This window comes from Carassius auratus, chromosome 25, assembly GCF_003368295.1.
Source record: "Carassius auratus strain Wakin chromosome 25, ASM336829v1, whole genome shotgun sequence".
In the NCBI taxonomy this organism is placed as follows: domain Eukaryota; kingdom Metazoa; phylum Chordata; class Actinopteri; order Cypriniformes; family Cyprinidae; genus Carassius; species Carassius auratus.
In genome coordinates, this window is record NC_039267.1 from 6,729,750 (window position 1) to 6,746,872 (window position 17,123).

General features: G+C 36.6%; 1 protein-coding gene across 1 annotated transcript; it reads right to left on the bottom strand.

Annotated features, from left to right (window-relative positions):
• Positions 1-214: 214 nt before the first annotated feature.
• On the bottom strand, positions 215-14,540 carry LOC113042815 (septin-7-like). Its single transcript, XM_026201814.1, has 13 exons — positions 14,484-14,540; positions 14,160-14,396; positions 10,691-10,791; positions 10,425-10,559; positions 7,891-8,008; positions 7,713-7,805; positions 7,203-7,299; positions 6,780-6,791; positions 3,713-3,764; positions 3,430-3,555; positions 2,748-2,883; positions 2,493-2,638; positions 215-1,819 (listed from the first exon to the last, which is right to left on the bottom strand). The coding sequence occupies exons 1-13, from the start codon at positions 14,538-14,540 to the stop codon at positions 1,780-1,782; spliced, it is 1,350 nt and encodes a 449-aa protein (XP_026057599.1). The 3' UTR covers positions 215-1,779.
• Between the last annotated feature and the right edge of the window lie 2,583 nt (positions 14,541-17,123).

Below are 17,123 nucleotides of genomic sequence, written 5' to 3' on the forward strand. Positions count from 1 at the left end.
AAAATGGTTCATTATAAGTGTGAAGTGTTACAAAGAACTGTAAGAACCTTCTGCTGTTTTCTGAAGGAGTAGAGTTGTTGTTGTTATATTTGTCAAGTATGTTTTTATGCTCACGTTTTTATTATCAAGAAAAAATAAAACATACATTTAACAACCTCAAAAACAGTGTTGGACCACTGAGAGTACTGATAAGAAAACATGACAACACGACCAGTATCAGCATAACATCTCATGTTTAATATTGTACAGTTAGGCAGAAAGAATAACAGTTGAAGATATAAACATGAAACAGAAAATTGTATACATATACAAACAACAATAATAAGAAAACAAACATGTCTAGAGCCATGTTCAGGTCTACCGTTAAAAAGAAAAAGTGATGAGTGGTTAAAGGAAATTTTTTTTTAATTATTTTTCCCAGAATACTGTTCTACTAAAACCTTAAACGAAACGTACTTCAGAGCGTCTGTGTGGATTAGCATTCCACGACAGGAAGAACGGAGTGTTTTCGAACTTGCATATTGACAAACCTGCAAAATATATAATAGTGTGTGATCACATGAGGCATACAGGGACTCTTTATTGTCCTTTGCATCGAGAGTTTTGTGCACGTTGCTGTCTATGTTTGGCATGTGTTAGACCTGGAGCCTGCGTGTTATAACTCTAAACTATCCAACGGAAACAAAAGAGCTCTCCCGTTCTCATTTCTATTTGGAATGTAAAGCGGGTTTATTATAAAGGGTAATCTGAGTAAGTATGGCTAAAATAACATCTGTTTAGATATACTGAACTCACTCAGGTTAAAACTGACCATCAAGCCCTGATCTTGGACCAGCCATAACAACTAAAAATCCAAGTCCCAACTATTAAAATGAAACAAACTGGTCTCAGATCAGTTTAGGAATAGGTTGAGGGACATCTGACATAATCGGTTGACAATAAAAAATAGAATAAAACAAAATTAGGAGAAACAGTCTGCAATTTTAAGGCAGAATGTTCGAGCAACATCCTATAATGTTATTGTAATTATTTTATATCCACCCATATCAAAAATTGACTATTGTTATTATTTATGTTGACAATCATGCCATTTTGTATTACACCATCTATGGTAGGGACACAATTATCTACGTACACAGCCAGGAAATGGATTTTAAAAACATGGAAAACTGTTATTGTCATAATTTAGCTGTGCAATAATGTTAAAACAAGTCTTTAAATGTTTATGACCCCAAAGAAACACACAAGTCACACACACTAGCTGAAATCAAAGACCATAAACCATCTATCCTTAGCGTTGCTTTTCAACACATGCATGCTTAGCTCTGTAAAAACTCGTTGCACTTGCTTCCGTCCGTCTGAGTCATCCTCCATCACACCCATCCAAACCTACCACAAGACCTTCTTCACACTAAGATGTGTTGAAAATGTCAGAAATGATCCCTAACGTTAAGTATTGTTTGTAATAACCAGAATATAAGGTTTCAAAGGAATGTTGGTCGATATTCTCATTCTAATCGAAAGGTTGAGAACATGCACTTGACATACTGGGCATGTGGTATAATGTTATAGTCATCCAGAAGAGGGCAGTACATTTGTGTGTAGATGTGACTATAAAAATAGCCTATATTTTCATAGCTTTCATTCATGCAATGGAATGAGCAGTAAAGTGTACCATAGCACTCTTGCGTGTGTTTCTTATGGGGTCATAGCACATTACAGCCTCAGAAGAGATGCAAGGAGTTTCTGGTTTTATAAGGAATGGAGCTTCATGATGCCTTAAAAGATTTTTCCTTTTTTCTTGTTCTTTTCCATAGTCCTGAAAAACACAAAAAGACAAAAACATTGGTCAAGAAATTAAATAAAATAGTACATTTTTAGTTATAGATGCTGAAATGTAATTATTAATATTTTCACATTACTTAATTTTTCTTTTTTAAACAAGAATACTTTTCTTTTTATGCCATCACTCTAATGCTTTGCAGAAATACACACTACTATTTACAAGTTTAGAGTTTTAAAGAAATAAATGCTTTATCAAAAGCGACAGTAAAGACATCTATAATGTTACAAAAATAGATATTTTAAATAATTGCTGTTCTTTTGAACTTTTTGACAAATCCTGAAAAGCAAAAACATACAGACCACAAACTTTTGAATGGTAGTTTATCATAAAAACTGAAAATTTATTAAGAAATAATCCATAATATGCAGACTGTCTTGAATATCTCTTAGGGAATTTATTAAACCATACCTGTAATTAAAATAACATTGTTTTAAAAAAAGGTATTCATTCATTTTAAATACACTAAAATCACTATATTAATTTTGTATTACACTTTTTTTTAATCCAAAAATTCTGAATTCGGATGTAAGAGACATATGGGACAGTCAGCTTGCTTGAATTTACTGCATGAGTGCTGTATTTATGAAAACAAAACATAAAAATCATTTACTGCATAATTAAGAGGCTGATGAAATGAGAGTCTCACTTTGATGCATCAAGTTTCTGCTGCTCCAGGATGCGTTGCTGCGCCTCCCAGTTGGCTTTTTCATCCTCAAACTGGCGCCTCTTCTCCTCGAGCTCTTTATACTGAGCTTCTAGATTCTTCTTCATCTGTTCGTGACGCCGCTCCAACTGCATCAAAGATGCCCAAAGATATTTGTGATATTAGTCATGACAAACAGAGTGCAACGGGGAAAAATGTGGAAATGGAAACCAAACGCAAGCGTCCTCACATACACACCTCTGCTTCAGAGTCCTTCAGTTTTTGCTTCTTTTCTTTGACCTTCATCTCAAAGACCTGCTCCATCTCCGTCTCCATCTTCTTCATCTTCATCACATGCTCCCTCCTCTCCTCCTCCATCTGGGCCAGGGGACTCCTACAAGAGAGACATCACAACAAATTTAGCATTACGTAACTTGTCTAACCATTAGATTCTCTGCAGTGAATGGGTGCCGTCAGAGTCTAAAGAGCTAATAAAAACATCACAATAATCCATATTCAAAGGGCAAATTTTTTTTTAGCTGGAAACAACAGTTAAATGTTAAAATTGACAATGATGGATTTGTTTCTTACAAACATGAGCATTTGATTTACAAGATGTTAACTGTGGACTTGACTGATTTTATGAACTCTCATTCTGACGGCACCCATTCATTACAGAGAGGTAAAATACATTGAAACCTGTTCTGATGAAGAAACTAACTTATCTATAACTTGGATGGCCCGAGGGTGAGTAAACTTTCAAAAAATTAAATTTTTGGGTGAACTACTCCTTGAAGAGGAGACTTTTAAAAAAAATTTATCCACTAAACGACACAGTTTGCAGGTTTGATCCCAGGAAAGGGTTATTCAGGATCTCAATAACACTCAAGAACACTTGTTTGTTCAAAACATTGAACTAAAAACAGAACTGTTCTCTTACTTTGTGAGCTGGCCCTTGTTTTTGGTGGCATCGACCCCGTTGCAGGTGACGGCTGCTAGTTTCTTACTCCGGTAGTTTTCATAGTGAACATTATTGGTCACGTCCTTCAGGTCCTGCATGTGAGTCCTGCAGAGGATTGTTTGATGACAGGTTAAACTTTGATTAAAACTCTAATTCAGTTTTTCACTTTCAATAACTTGATTCTGGACACTTGTCAGGTCGAGTCTGGATAGAACACAGTGTTAATTCATAGTTTTCTCATGTAACACATCACATTTCTCACCTGATTAGCATATTCCTCAGGACCGTGAAGTCACAGTGCTCACCGTTCTCCACTGAAACAGGAAGAAACTGATGTTTTAAGCTCTGTAATATCACACTGACTTTCAAACCCTTCAAAACTTTCAAATCTCTAATATTACATCTTCAGCTTTCATTTAAAATGTCAAAATTAAATCTTTAAAGAAAGGAAAAAAATAGGAACTACTTGAATATTGATGTGCAGGGCTACAACATATGCTGTAAAACTGTTAATTGTAACAATAAATGTTGACACGAAAATGCATTATTTTTGTGGATGTATGCAGTTATGATTGACACTTAATATGAGATTGGACCTCTATTTTAATAAAATATGCAGTCAGAAACAAATGTTAATAGGGATGCATGATTTATCAATAACATATCAGTTATCAGATGACTTTTTTATTTTTATTTACCAGTATCGGTCAGTATTAGAAATGTAATTTTTCATGGTTATTTCACTCTAACCCTTGCATCTATAGTAAATCTGAAAATTCATAATTATGAATCATTATTAGGGTTTCCAAAGGGGTGGATCATTTCTGATAAATTTCCAGAAACTTTCCAAAAGTCCCTGGAATATTCCAAAAAATTACTGGAAATGTTCTACCTTTTTGCAACCCTTTTGTAACTCTGGTAGTAGAATACCATACTATTTTTTTTTTTATTTGAAGAATAAATACTAAAAGCTAAGACAAAGTTTAAAATAATTCAGTTCAATTATAAATAATGTTGATGCTTAATTTAACTTAAGCATTTTAAACTTTATTTTAGCTTTTAGTATTTATTCTTCATTTATTTCGATAGAATAGTATGGAATTCTACGACTAGACATTTCTGTATTATTGGTCATAACAAGATGAATAATTTTGTACAGTATTCTTAATTTACTTAGACTAAATAGTGCACAATTATACCTCTAGCCATTTATCAATTATGGGCCATAACATAACATAATTACTGGGCTGATCATATCAGTGAGAATTTGAGTATCAGTGCATCCCTAATAATAAAAAAATACATTTAAAAACATAAAACATAACACAGTGACAAATTACACATTTACAAGCAAACAGGATCAGAGACTGAGGTTGTTGACGGAACAAAATTAATCAGGTAACAAGTTCAGACAAACGAAAAATCAAAAGACACAGGTCAGGTGGTTGTCAAATTAAACGAAAAACATAATTTAGTAGTTAAACATCAAAACGGTTAAACTGCCACAAAAATAAACAGCAGGTTAGCAGCAGTTCAGACCGCTGTTATGTGATCATACACAGGTGTGTATGGTCAAACACGGTTGTCATAACATGGTATTCTGGAAAAGGACCAGAGACACTGTTTTCTGAAAGATGGTTAAAGGATGAAATGTTTTCTGCAAGTCTAACCTGCACCATTACAGCAGTTATAGAGCCCTACGATGCTTACCAAGTGAGCATCTTACCTATAAGAAGAACTCATGCTGATTGACCGCCCCACATGTCAATCATCTGCTACAACCACCTACCTGTGAGAGAGCAGTTGGAAGGGCGGGACTAAAGTCTCTCCTGAGGTAACACCCACTCAACCTGTGATTCATGGGCTTCTACGACTAAAAATGGTGTGTTGTAGGAAGGGTTACATGGCATAGCGATGACAAGCATAGAGACCAGCCAAATGGAGCTAGGAGGAGGAGCAGGGGCAAGGGGTGGAGTCAAACATCTAAAGGGATCATGGGATTTGTAGTTTCCTCTTTGATGGGACAGCAAACTCCTGATGCTGACAGGTATTGATGGTGCCTCCCTTACATTGGGTCGTATGTTAAGACAACGTTGATCAGAGGTTAGAATGGAAACATTAGCACTCAGCCAACCCCGCATCAGAGTTCTGAGGCAAAAATGCTTATAAATGATGATGTCAATGTACTATAAAATAAAATTATGTATGTAAAGGGGGAAAGAATGTTTTGACCTCAGGGGAACATTTTGTATCCCTCAACGTATTTAAATCCAAAATGGGGGTTGGAAAGAAGTCATGGGAGGCATGCATGTCTGGATGCAAGGTTTTGTTTAAACATATGAGTAGGGCTGGGTGATATATCAAAAATTTATGATGTATTTGCAATTATTTTGTTGGAAAAATCAAATTAAGCAACATCATAAATATTAAGGTCATCTATGAGTTGCAAAATATCTGAATGTAAATATTGCTGCTTATTAACACTGCCACATTAGCAAATATAATCAAAATGGAATATACTGATATATATATATATATATATATATATATATATTTTTTTTTTCTTTTATAAAAACTATATTTCCAAACTAAAAACTATATTTTCTATTATTGTATGAAGTAATTTGTAATCATACACACGCACACACACACTTTATAAACATTACAAATTACATTATGTAACGATATACAATAAAATAATTTGAGTACTTGGAAAAAATTAAGTATGTGATATAAAATGACATTATTTGTATTATTTGTATCAACACACACACACACACACAAACACACACACATATACATACATTATATATATATATATATATATTTTACTTTAATTACAAAATTATACTTTATTACTTATTAAATCAGAAACAATTATTAACTATTGGTCTCTCACACTCACACATATACATACACACGCCCATAAATATGGTAATTTTCTAAAGCTCAAATTAAAATATATTATGCAATAACACATTAAATTTTTTTGTTGTAATGTATACTAAATTATTATTTTTTGAGACCTCAACAAAAGTATAAAAAAAATTGTGTCTCACACTTTGATGCATTTGTACATATCAATTATTAGCAAAACTTCATCTCAAATATTGAGACGTATTATTCGAGCGATATCATCCAGCCCTACATAGAGGGTGATTAAGATCCTATAAACATGTTAGAGAGCAGAGTTGCTCTATGTTCTACGGGGGCTGCAGCTTACAGGTCTCTCCATTTCTCAAAAGATTCCGAGCAGCAAAAAGGTGAAAGAGGAAGGAGAGGGAGAGGCCTTAACGAAGAGCGTATAAATGAAAAATGGTTTTGTTTACCAATAATGCCCTCTGTCAGTCATGGAAAAGAGCAGACAGAAAGAAAAAAAAAGAGAAAAGAAAGAATGACATGTAAACAACCGAGGGAAAAAAGACACACTCGCTCACCACACAACAACAATTCCAAATGAAAAAGCTTTCAGGGAGGAGAGCTTTGTAAAGAAAGAAATGTGGGGGAAGTAAAACCACAACAACAAGTCATTTGTGGCCTATGATGAATAGAGGAGTTGGGGGGCAATCTTTTTCTCTGGAAAACCTAACACCTCATCGACCTCCCTTTTTCAGAACCCCTCAGGTTGCACATTCGACCTGAGAGACAACTCGTCCCGCAAGCCCATGCACTTGTTTCACACGCTCTGGAACACCCCTGTTCTCTTTAGAAATGGTACAAACTCTTATGGGTCATGCTGATGCGGCACGTACCTTCTGCCACACCCCAGGGGTACTGACGCCCTCTAACCTTCCTGCCATTAACTTCGATCACCACGTTGCTACCAACCACGGCCAGAGGCATCTTCTCCTGTTGGTACAAACCACAGTTAATTAAAGTGAGCCTGTATCGACCGCACACTGAAAGTGAACAGACACAGGGGGTCTGCCGTAGATTCAGACGGGTCAGTCAACTTAACTGGTTCTGCAGCAGTTTGCATGTCATCAATAATAACATATACACATACATATAGATATACATATAGATATATATATATATATATATTTTTTTTTTCTATTTAATATTTCTAACAATCATTTACCAAATTTGGGGATCTCACAGTCAGGGAGATTATCTTTGACAATTTTAGTTTATAAATATACTGGTGTTCATTTTTAGTTCATAATGAATAAACTAATGTTGTCCGTAATTATCTACTGTACTCCTGCCAGTGTACAGTTTCTTTTAGTGCTCTGTGTTAAGCAAATGGATTGACTCTTTACCTTTATCTTTCGGATCAGTTTGCTGTCCTCGTCGTCCTCTGTGTCGGGAAACTCGTAGATCTTGATTTTGTGCTCCTGGATCTCCTTCATGATCTAATGATGAGAGAACAGTAGTATTTGTACTTGAGAAAAACTGTAACATGCAAATCATCAGCTGTAAAATGTAATAATCACACACTTGTTTCTTGAACAGCTGGCACTCCTCTGGCGTAAGAGTATCGGCCTTGGCGATCAGAGGGATAACGTTGACTTTGTCATGAAGACGCTTCATAAACTCTATATCAAGAGGCTTCAGTCTGAAAAAAAGATTCAGAATAAAAGTGAATTGTGTTTACACTTGTTTTGGTGCACATGATTATTATTTATATTACTAGATTAACTTAATTATTGTCAGCAAGATACAGTTACAGTACATAAAGTGCAGTACAAAATATAATGCATATAAAATGTTTATTTAAAATATTCATCTTTTAATGTTGATACAACTACTGATTTACTACTTAATAATGAAAGCCAAAGTAAAATAAATAAATGCATTAAAATAAAGTATAAATAAACGAGTAAACAAATAAAAAATAAAAGTTAAAGTATAAATAAATAAATGAATTAGTGCTGGGCTAGTTAACGTGTTACCGCGACAATTATTTTAAATCGCGCGTTAACGCAGTTTTTAATTATTATAAGTCCGTTTCTCACTGGCTGTGAATACACATAGACAAATCATGGTCACAGGAGGAGATGCTCCCGATCAAATTATTTAGGCTAAGCATCAACATTCACAAACCATTGTCCACTGTTATTTTTAACAAGAAAAGAATGCAACGAGCTCATAACCATGACTTTATAAGTTCGAAAAAAGGAAGTTTCCAATAGCACGTTAAGACAGCAGAGAAGCGCTGAATCATTGTTAACTTTATGGTTTATTATTTTGAGTCGTATGGGACGCGTTAACACATGCTTTACAGATCTATCGCTTTTGCCACTCAGACATATTCATGCAATAATGTTGCATGTATCAGAAGATCTGCACTTCAATGCAATTAATTTGATTAAATCACATACAAAAATGTGATTAATCGTGATAAAACGATTTAATTGTTTCCCAGCACTAAAATGAATTAATTAAAGGGGTGTGACTCTTCCAGTTTTCTCTTAGGGGTATAAATGTATACCCTTCTATGCATAGCATATAGAATACAGTATAGAAAAATATACAGTCATTTATGAAAATATAGGTAATCGTAGTATAGTGCATTATGGAAATAACTTTAGAACTGAGTGTATACATAATCCTGAAAAGTCTTAAAAAGCAAAAGTAGAGAGACCATGAAAACAACATGGAACAATAGGGAGAAAAAAACATACAAAAGCATATGTTTTCACATAGTTTTGCACATGAGTAATATAAATATAATGAACAATGACAGTAACGCTAAGGAGAAGTAAAACATCGGATAAGTCTGCATAGCTTACACATAAACCAAACACAAAAATGAGCTGTGTCCTTTGAAGTGATGCAATAGAACTGAAACAAGTAAGGCACCAGAAATGGGCATGAATAAACAGACAGAGCAGAGGCTCAGAGCCGCCACCACACAGCACTGAACGTTTTCTCATCGTTTCCTTCCAAACCAGATGAATTATGTCATGGAGGGAATGAGGGCTTCACTCTGTCTCCCTTTGCATCACTTTCGTTTGGGATTCCAGACAAAGAAGCTGTTCTTACACTAAGCAGGGCTTGTATGTGTGTGTGTGTGTGTTTTTGTGGCTTTAGGGGGCCAGCTGAAGGGGCTGTTTATACATTTCAGGAATGTCAAGACTGAGGATGCAACACAAAGGTCACAGAGATATGAATGTTGCTTCATGGTGGCGTCTCAAAAAGAGCATGCAAGAAAATAGCTGTTTGTAGACATAGGGCTACGAGGTCACACAATACTGTATGTAAATATGGAAGTACAGTGCTTCGTTTGTCTATTCAGAGAAAATGGATGATAAATTACAAACTCAGTGTAAGTTTCTTTCTTATGTTGAACACAAAAGAGGATATTTTGAAGAATTTTGAAGGACCACAGAGTTGTTGGTCCCCATTGACTTCCATAGTAGGGAAATAACTATATGCTATATAACTATATAACTATATTCCATAATACTATGGAAGTCAATGTCAATTTTCATTTTTAGGTGAACTATTCTTTTAAATTCTTTTTCAACTGCATTGAAAAGATAAATAAAAAACACCCACTATAAAAAAAAAAATTATACGCTGTAATAATTTTCCAACCTCAATAAATTTAATTACAAATCTAATTTCTAATATTAAAATATTTAATAAAATAAAAAAGGTCATACTTTTCAGCAAAAATTAGTCAAATAAGCTAATCATTTTCAAAAAATCATACGTCAAGCCCATTTTAGTAGGCATTATGTAAGGCTTTTGGATCTGGGGGTGGGTAGTATGCATCTCCATCTGTGCTCACATGTCCTCTGTCTCTCCATTTCACAAGTTAAATGCATTTCATTCAATGCACGGTCTGATGCTCTGATGCCTTCATTGTACCACAGTTGTACGGTATTCATGCACAAAATTCCAACATCATCCCACTCCTGAGCAAAGTGCAAAATGTGTAAATCAGGACATGTGTGTGTGTGGTGTTTCTATTTTAAGCTGTTTGATTCATGCCAGGCTTCGTTTATACAGGGGGCAGTACCCACCCGTGACCAGAGGGGGCGATGAAGTACAAGCAGCAGTGCACCCTGTTGTCAGGCATCTGCCTCCTGTTCACCCGGGATTCAGCATTGAGGAAGTCTTCAAACTTACTGTCGATGTAGTTGATGACGGGTTGCCAGCTGAAAGAATTGATGAAAAGCAAAGGCAGATGCAAAGATTGAGAAGTCATTGCATCACAACAGATTTAACATAATCTTATCTTTTGACTACATCTAAGATTCTGAAATTCCCCCAAAATTCTTTAACTCACCAGTTGCTGTTGTCCACCGCATCTCCAAAGCCTGGTGTGTCGACGATGGTCAGCGTGAGCTGGACGCCCCCCTCCTTTATCAGCACTTTAGACTGTTCGACCTGAAAGCAGGACCACAAGTTGTCACCACAGGATATGTGAGTTAGCCTGGGAAAGCAACCTTGCCTGTTTGTTCCAAATTCATGTCACTAGCACAACATCATTGCTAACTAACTTAAACCACAAACATGTAAGTGGAACGATTGGTTAATACTGGTTTGCGCAAACAGATTTGTACTTTTGCACCTGCATCAAACCAAAAGGTCACAGATGACCCTAGAACATAAACATTGATGAATGTTAGCTGTATGTCATACAAAAGATGCTAATAACAAATAAGCATTTACAAGGTAACATGGTCAACTAGTTTGCTGTATTAAAAGGTGCATCTTAAAATTCACTGCTGCAATATACAGACATGTTCATGTTTTTAAAATGACGTCAACTTATAAATCATCATCCTTCCCCTTGCTAAAACAGATGTTATCTCGCGAGAGTTTCTGCGTCATCTTCTACATTAGTTGCATTCGAGGTTAGGCCAGTGTCAGGCACCAAGGTGAGACACTGAAATAGTCATCTCCAATGTCACTATGATTCAGCTTCATCATCTCCTGAAGTTATTTCAGCTGCTTTCAGTAAAAAAACGGCTTATTCTAACAGGTCTGGTTATTTTTGGCTGACCTTCTTTTTCTGAAACTGCGCTCTCATTCACACGTACGCTTTCTCGCTAACAAAAACAACAACCAGGAGAAAATGCGAGGGAGAAAATAGAGAGACTTCAGGAGAAGAAAGTGAGGGAAAGTGAAAATGAGGGGAATGGAAGTGGAGTGAATCTTAATAAAGCTCTTCCATCCTTGCTTGTGCTAGGATGTTTATGAGGCACATCGGGCCACTTCAGTTTGCAACAAGACAGAAAAATAAATGTAGAAACACAAAGCCACAAAAATGTCAAGACTTTCATTAGACACATCTAGAGTGGCCCTTGTGTGGCTGCTATGACAAACACTGCAGATTGTTTTGGATTATAAATACGCTCGCCGCTGACTCTATGTCCTGCCTGTTGTGACCACAGAGGACTAGACAGCCACACATCACCACATGGCCCTTGGCCAGGCTGACAAATTTATACCACGGGCATTCATTGTGGAACAGCTTAAGACAAAGTGTATGGCAGAAAGTATCTTGCCACCAGGGAAAACGCCAGAGAAGGTTAAACAGGGTCTAAAGAGAAAAGCACAGATAGAAGAACGTTTTCAAATGTCAGATTTCATTTGTGAAATCCAGGTAAAACTATGTCAAGTGGCGAGATCAAATCTAAAATCTCTAGTAGTTTTGTGGTAAAAAAAAATAAGTGCCCTCTAAGATGAATCTTCTACCAAATTCCAGTGGGAAGGAGCAATGTCCCTTGGTTTAACATCACCTCTCCCAATGAGAATGGATTTGTGTAGATGTTGGTGACAGATGCCACAAAAGCTGGATTCAGACTGTAAGATGATGTGGAGGCTCTGTTTGCTTGGTTTCTGCACAGCTGTGAGAAAAGCAAATAACCCTAAACAAGCAACCCCCAAACCTTGATCCATGTGAACAGATAAAATATGCTGAAAACACAGGCTTCTCATAAAAAAAGAAGAGTAGAAATAAAAATCACATTTGAAGCCCTAATCACGGTCCTGTGAATGTGAAGTCCATGAGGCTGTATGGTGTCCCATTTGTCATTTTAGGTTTCAAAAGGGATCTCAAGAGTGTCTTCAATGATGCTGTCTTGACAGCTGATTTGCCACATAGACCATTGAAATTGTATTCAATGGTCTATGTGGCATTACATCATTAATGTGTGGACTTGGAGGAGGACCGTATGGACTTAGGATGTCACTGGGCACAGGGTTTGACACCGCAGCTGCAAGAGACAAATACATTTGCTGGACCAGTTATGATTATCAGATTTTATTGGTGATTTGATGCCTAATTCTGCTCCTGGAGGGCCAGTGTCCTGCAGAGTTTACCTCTAACACACTTGTCCATAAATTTCTAGTAATCCAGAAGACCTTGATTAGCCAGCTCAGGTGATTTAATTAAGATTGGAGCTAAACTCTGCAGGAGAGTGGCATTTTAGGAGCAGAACTGGACATCCATGTGTTATTGCACAATAAGTATGGCAGACAAGTTCTTAATTTCAATCTTTGCCCATTCAAGTAGACAGGAGGTATACATGAATGGATAGATTTTTTAAGTTGGACAGTAAGTGAAATAACTTGTCTCAGAAAGGATGTCAGCAGTGAACTTAACTTACTCATGATGTCAACAAAGACAGAGTTTGTTCATCAAGATAAAGGAGAACCGAGAGTGTCTGCACTTAAAACCCCAGAAAGGGCCGGGCCGCCTCGGAACATGTCCCATCTCAAGGGTGGTGGGAAAGTCATTGCCGGGTGTTGGGTTTCGTGGGAAAATTCTTGACCTTCTACTGAACCCTACTTGCCTCCAGAGGAATCTAGACCCCTTCATATTGCCCCTCCCATCCTCTTCAAAAAACACTCCAATTGAGTCACTCCATCATACTGCAAGCTCTTTTCGGTGTATCCTCCCCCATTTCTGATGTTCCAGTCTCAGCATCTGTTACCGCCTTGTTTATCAAATCCATATAAGGTCAAACCTCTGCGGTCTCTTTCCTCTGGGAAGTCTGGGAGCATTTGCTCTGGCCTGGGACCTTCAGAAGACAGGAATCAGGAATTTGAGATTGCTTGAGCCTGTTTGGTGCTCTGCATTCTAGCTGTCTCAATGCACTTGCGTGTTGGTGGACTTGAAATTTCCAAGACAAAAAGCAATTGAGTGCATGAGTGTGATAAATGCAATAAGGCCCAATCTTTTCTCATAGTCATGCAGCTAATCTAACAAAAAGCACACAAAAAAATTATCAAAACTATGTTGCTCAACTAAGTAGAGCATTGGGTCCCAACTGCATGTGTAACCTCTGGATAACGCAGAGGGGATTTCTTTTCTTCCTCAACTTGCTGATAGCACCACATAGGCCAGTTTCGACAACAAAATCACCTCAGACAGACCAAAATTGGTTACTGCAGCACAAAAGCTGAGGCATACGAGAAATAAGAATTGGTATTCTGTGTTATACAAAAGGTTTCATAGTTAGGTAGCACAGTTCATCTCAAATGGTACACTTTGTTCACAACAAAAAAGGTTGCCAACTCCTGGTCCAAGGTAAGAATAAGTAATCGGACCTAAGATGCCTCCCTGTCACATCGAGGCTTCTCTCTGTCACATCTGGCTGCAAGGCATGTGGAAGATAATGGTGGCTGGAGATAAAGGGTCAAAGGTAAGGGAAGAAAGACAGAGAAATCTAACAGAGCTAGTGTTAGATAAAGGGAAGACCACAGGACCAGTATTAGGAGTCAAAGTTCAGTTAAAGAGGACATACCTGAACAGTCTTCTTGATCCTTTGAGATGGGCCAGGGTAGTCTTTGGAGTACAGGTCTGTCAGAAAGAGGGAATTGATAAGTGTGGATTTGCCCAGTCCAGACTCACCTAGAACAGAAAAGTGGCAAAAAAAAAAAGTTAAGTGGCTGTGCTTAACTTGTGCCAGAATGAAATGCCAAATGCAAGACAGACGGAGACACCCATACTTAAAAACAGGAGGTGATGAATATAAGATTCTCTACAGATCCTCACAAGCTTTCTCACATCCAACCACCCACACATAAACACACAATTAGTTTGTTGTTTTTGAGCCAACCAATGGCACATGTGGGACACTAGCCAGAGCTTCTTGAAGACAGTAATCAAATGACAGCAGATTCATGGGTATATTGGGAAAGCATTGTGGACAAAGAGGAAGACTGAGAGAAAGAAAGCTCTTTTATTTCTAAAGTAATAATACAAACATTGCCATTCCTTCTAGCCAACTCCTCACTTCTCTTTCCAACTGATGAGCAAGAGGCTGTGTCATTCTGAACATCTCTTGAACTGGGGGAAGGGAACGCTTAGGCTCATCTGGCAGAAAATACCACCAATGTACACCATCTTCGCCTAGTCAATTACACATTCTCACTCCAAGTTTTTGACACAAAGCTTGATCCTAGGCTTCAAAAGGGTGTGTTGAAAGCTCCTTCTCTCAATAAACAATCTTCCCACTGACAAATCCTCTGCTACGGAACCTAAATATCTTGCCTGATTAATTTACTACACCAAGCCTAATGTGGACATTTACCAACTATAAGAAGAAACCAATATTCAGTCAATCATTTGTTTTGTTCATTGATATCTGATTGGAATGTTAGGCTTGATTATAACAGCAAGCAAATTTGCCAAAGTATGAGCAGTTACCAGTGTGTCCTATGGAGCCAAAACGGTTCAACATTTGGACACATGTCTATGCTATGCCAGAGATAACACACAGACACCAAACCCACCCTCTGTCTTCTAAGTAAATTTATGCCTCCTTGCCTCTGGCTAAAAAGACTTACCTAAACAAGATAGAGGGACTGGACTGTGAGAGCATCTGTGTGTGTTTGGTTGGGGGGCAAGATGAGAGGACATCAGTAACCTGAAACTGACATGACCAGTGGAAGAGTGGGGGGGGGAAACCACTAGTGTTAGTGTCTGTCTGCACTTACACTGGCATTTTAATGGAAACCATGTACCAACAACAAGACCATTGGGAACAACACTGTTTCCCCACTAACATATGCAGGATATAACATGCTAACCAGCAATGACTGTTGAATACATTTCAAATAAATTCAAAGGAACTTAAACTGATTGGTTTATCATGTACAGCAAGTTCCCTATATTCAAGATATACGTGATTAACTGGAGTTATTTTTAAACATTTATTTTTGGTGTTTTGTCTTTATTATGATATGACAGTGTAAGGTCCTCGAGCTTGGATTTGAACTCAAGGACACCCGTAACATAACGGCATTATTTGTGGGTGCACTGCCCATTAGCAGTTTTTTTTTTAAATAATTTATATAGGCTACTATTATATGGTTATAAATATTACAAAATAGATTATGTATTTTCAGTTAAATTGTTGTTGTGTGCTCGTAATTTTTTAATATTTCTATTAAGTTTTCGTTTATTTCTTAAATTTTAATATTCATTTCAGTTAGTTACTAAAGGAAATTTTCTAATTTTAAGATTATCAAATATTTATATATTTTTCAGATGTATTTCATTTATCAAAAACTATGTTTTATAGTTACATTTAATGATTAATCAACGGTTACAATGGTAAAAGTTAGATATAGTCGGAAAACTAAGACAAAAGGAAAATTTTACAACCAGACACAAAAATACTTTCATAAATATAATAATAAATTGCTATATAATAATATTGTTATTGTTGCAGTTTACTTTTGATTACATAACTGATGGTTAAAACCATATAAAATGTTTTCTGAAAAATCAATGAAAATTCAAAATTAAATAGCAGATCTGTTTGCTCAACCATTTACAGAGGTTAAGTTTTATTCTAGTAAAAACTTGTGCTTTACAGAAACCACGCACTGGTATTAGTATACACCCTATGCAGCAGGATGTATTCATGGAAATCCCAAACGGCCACTGCATTTGCTAAACGGGCGAAGTGAATAAGTAGATTCAAGCCTCCAGTCTCCATATATCTCTAAAACGGTTTCTCCCTCTCTTTCCCTCTCACCACCTCAGGGCAAAACCGGACCCCAAATTAGCCTCATCCCTCTTATTAATTAAAATATCGGGTCCGCATGTGATCTCTGAAAAACGAGATGCTTCAGTCACACAGCAAGGATCCAGGTCTTAGTTCACAGTTGGCTGACCTTTATCAGACTCACGGATGAATGGAGTGAACTCACCTCCCTGTCTCGTTTTGGACTCTTTAACGTCTTTCTTTTTCTACTCCAGTCAAAAGGGATACAGCACGTGTGCTTCTCCAGCGAGGACAAACAGAGACACTAGAAACCATTAAACAGAGGAAAAAGTCTAGCATTGCTAATAGAGCGGAACAACCACATAGTGCAGATAAATAGACCACATTTGCACACTGGCTTTACGCTGAACTAGACCAATACAAGCTATATGGGAAAGAGACATTTCAGAATAAAAGGGGCATGCTAGCATCATTACCTGACTCAGTTTAACACGGTTAGCATTTAGCTTGAAAAAGTGGGGGGCGAATGTTATTCGAAAGTATTTTAAAATCACCAACATTTCATGCAGTATGTTAATAAAATGTCTTTAAAAAAAACTTTACATTACAATTCTGTCACCATTTACTCATTCTCATGTTGTTTCAAAGTAAAATGATTAAAATATAAATATATAGTAAAATATGCTTAAAAAATTATATTATGAATGAAAAATTAAACTTTCAAAATTAAGTTAAATCGATATAGAAAAAAAA

Bases quoted from the DNA above. Each gene is read 5' to 3' on its own strand.
- LOC113042815 (XM_026201814.1), bottom strand. From the start codon at position 14,540: ATGAATCTGCTGTCATTTGATTACTGTCTTCAAGAAGCTCTGGCTAGT. The intron at 2,639-2,747 runs GTGTGTATGTGA...TCTTTGATGCAG, and splicing joins TGAAGGACTCTGAAGCAGAG to TTGGAGCGGCGTCACGAACA. The intron at 1,820-2,492 runs GTGAGACTCTCA...TGTGTTTTTCAG, and splicing joins CAGAAACTTGATGCATCAAA to GACTATGGAAAAGAACAAGA.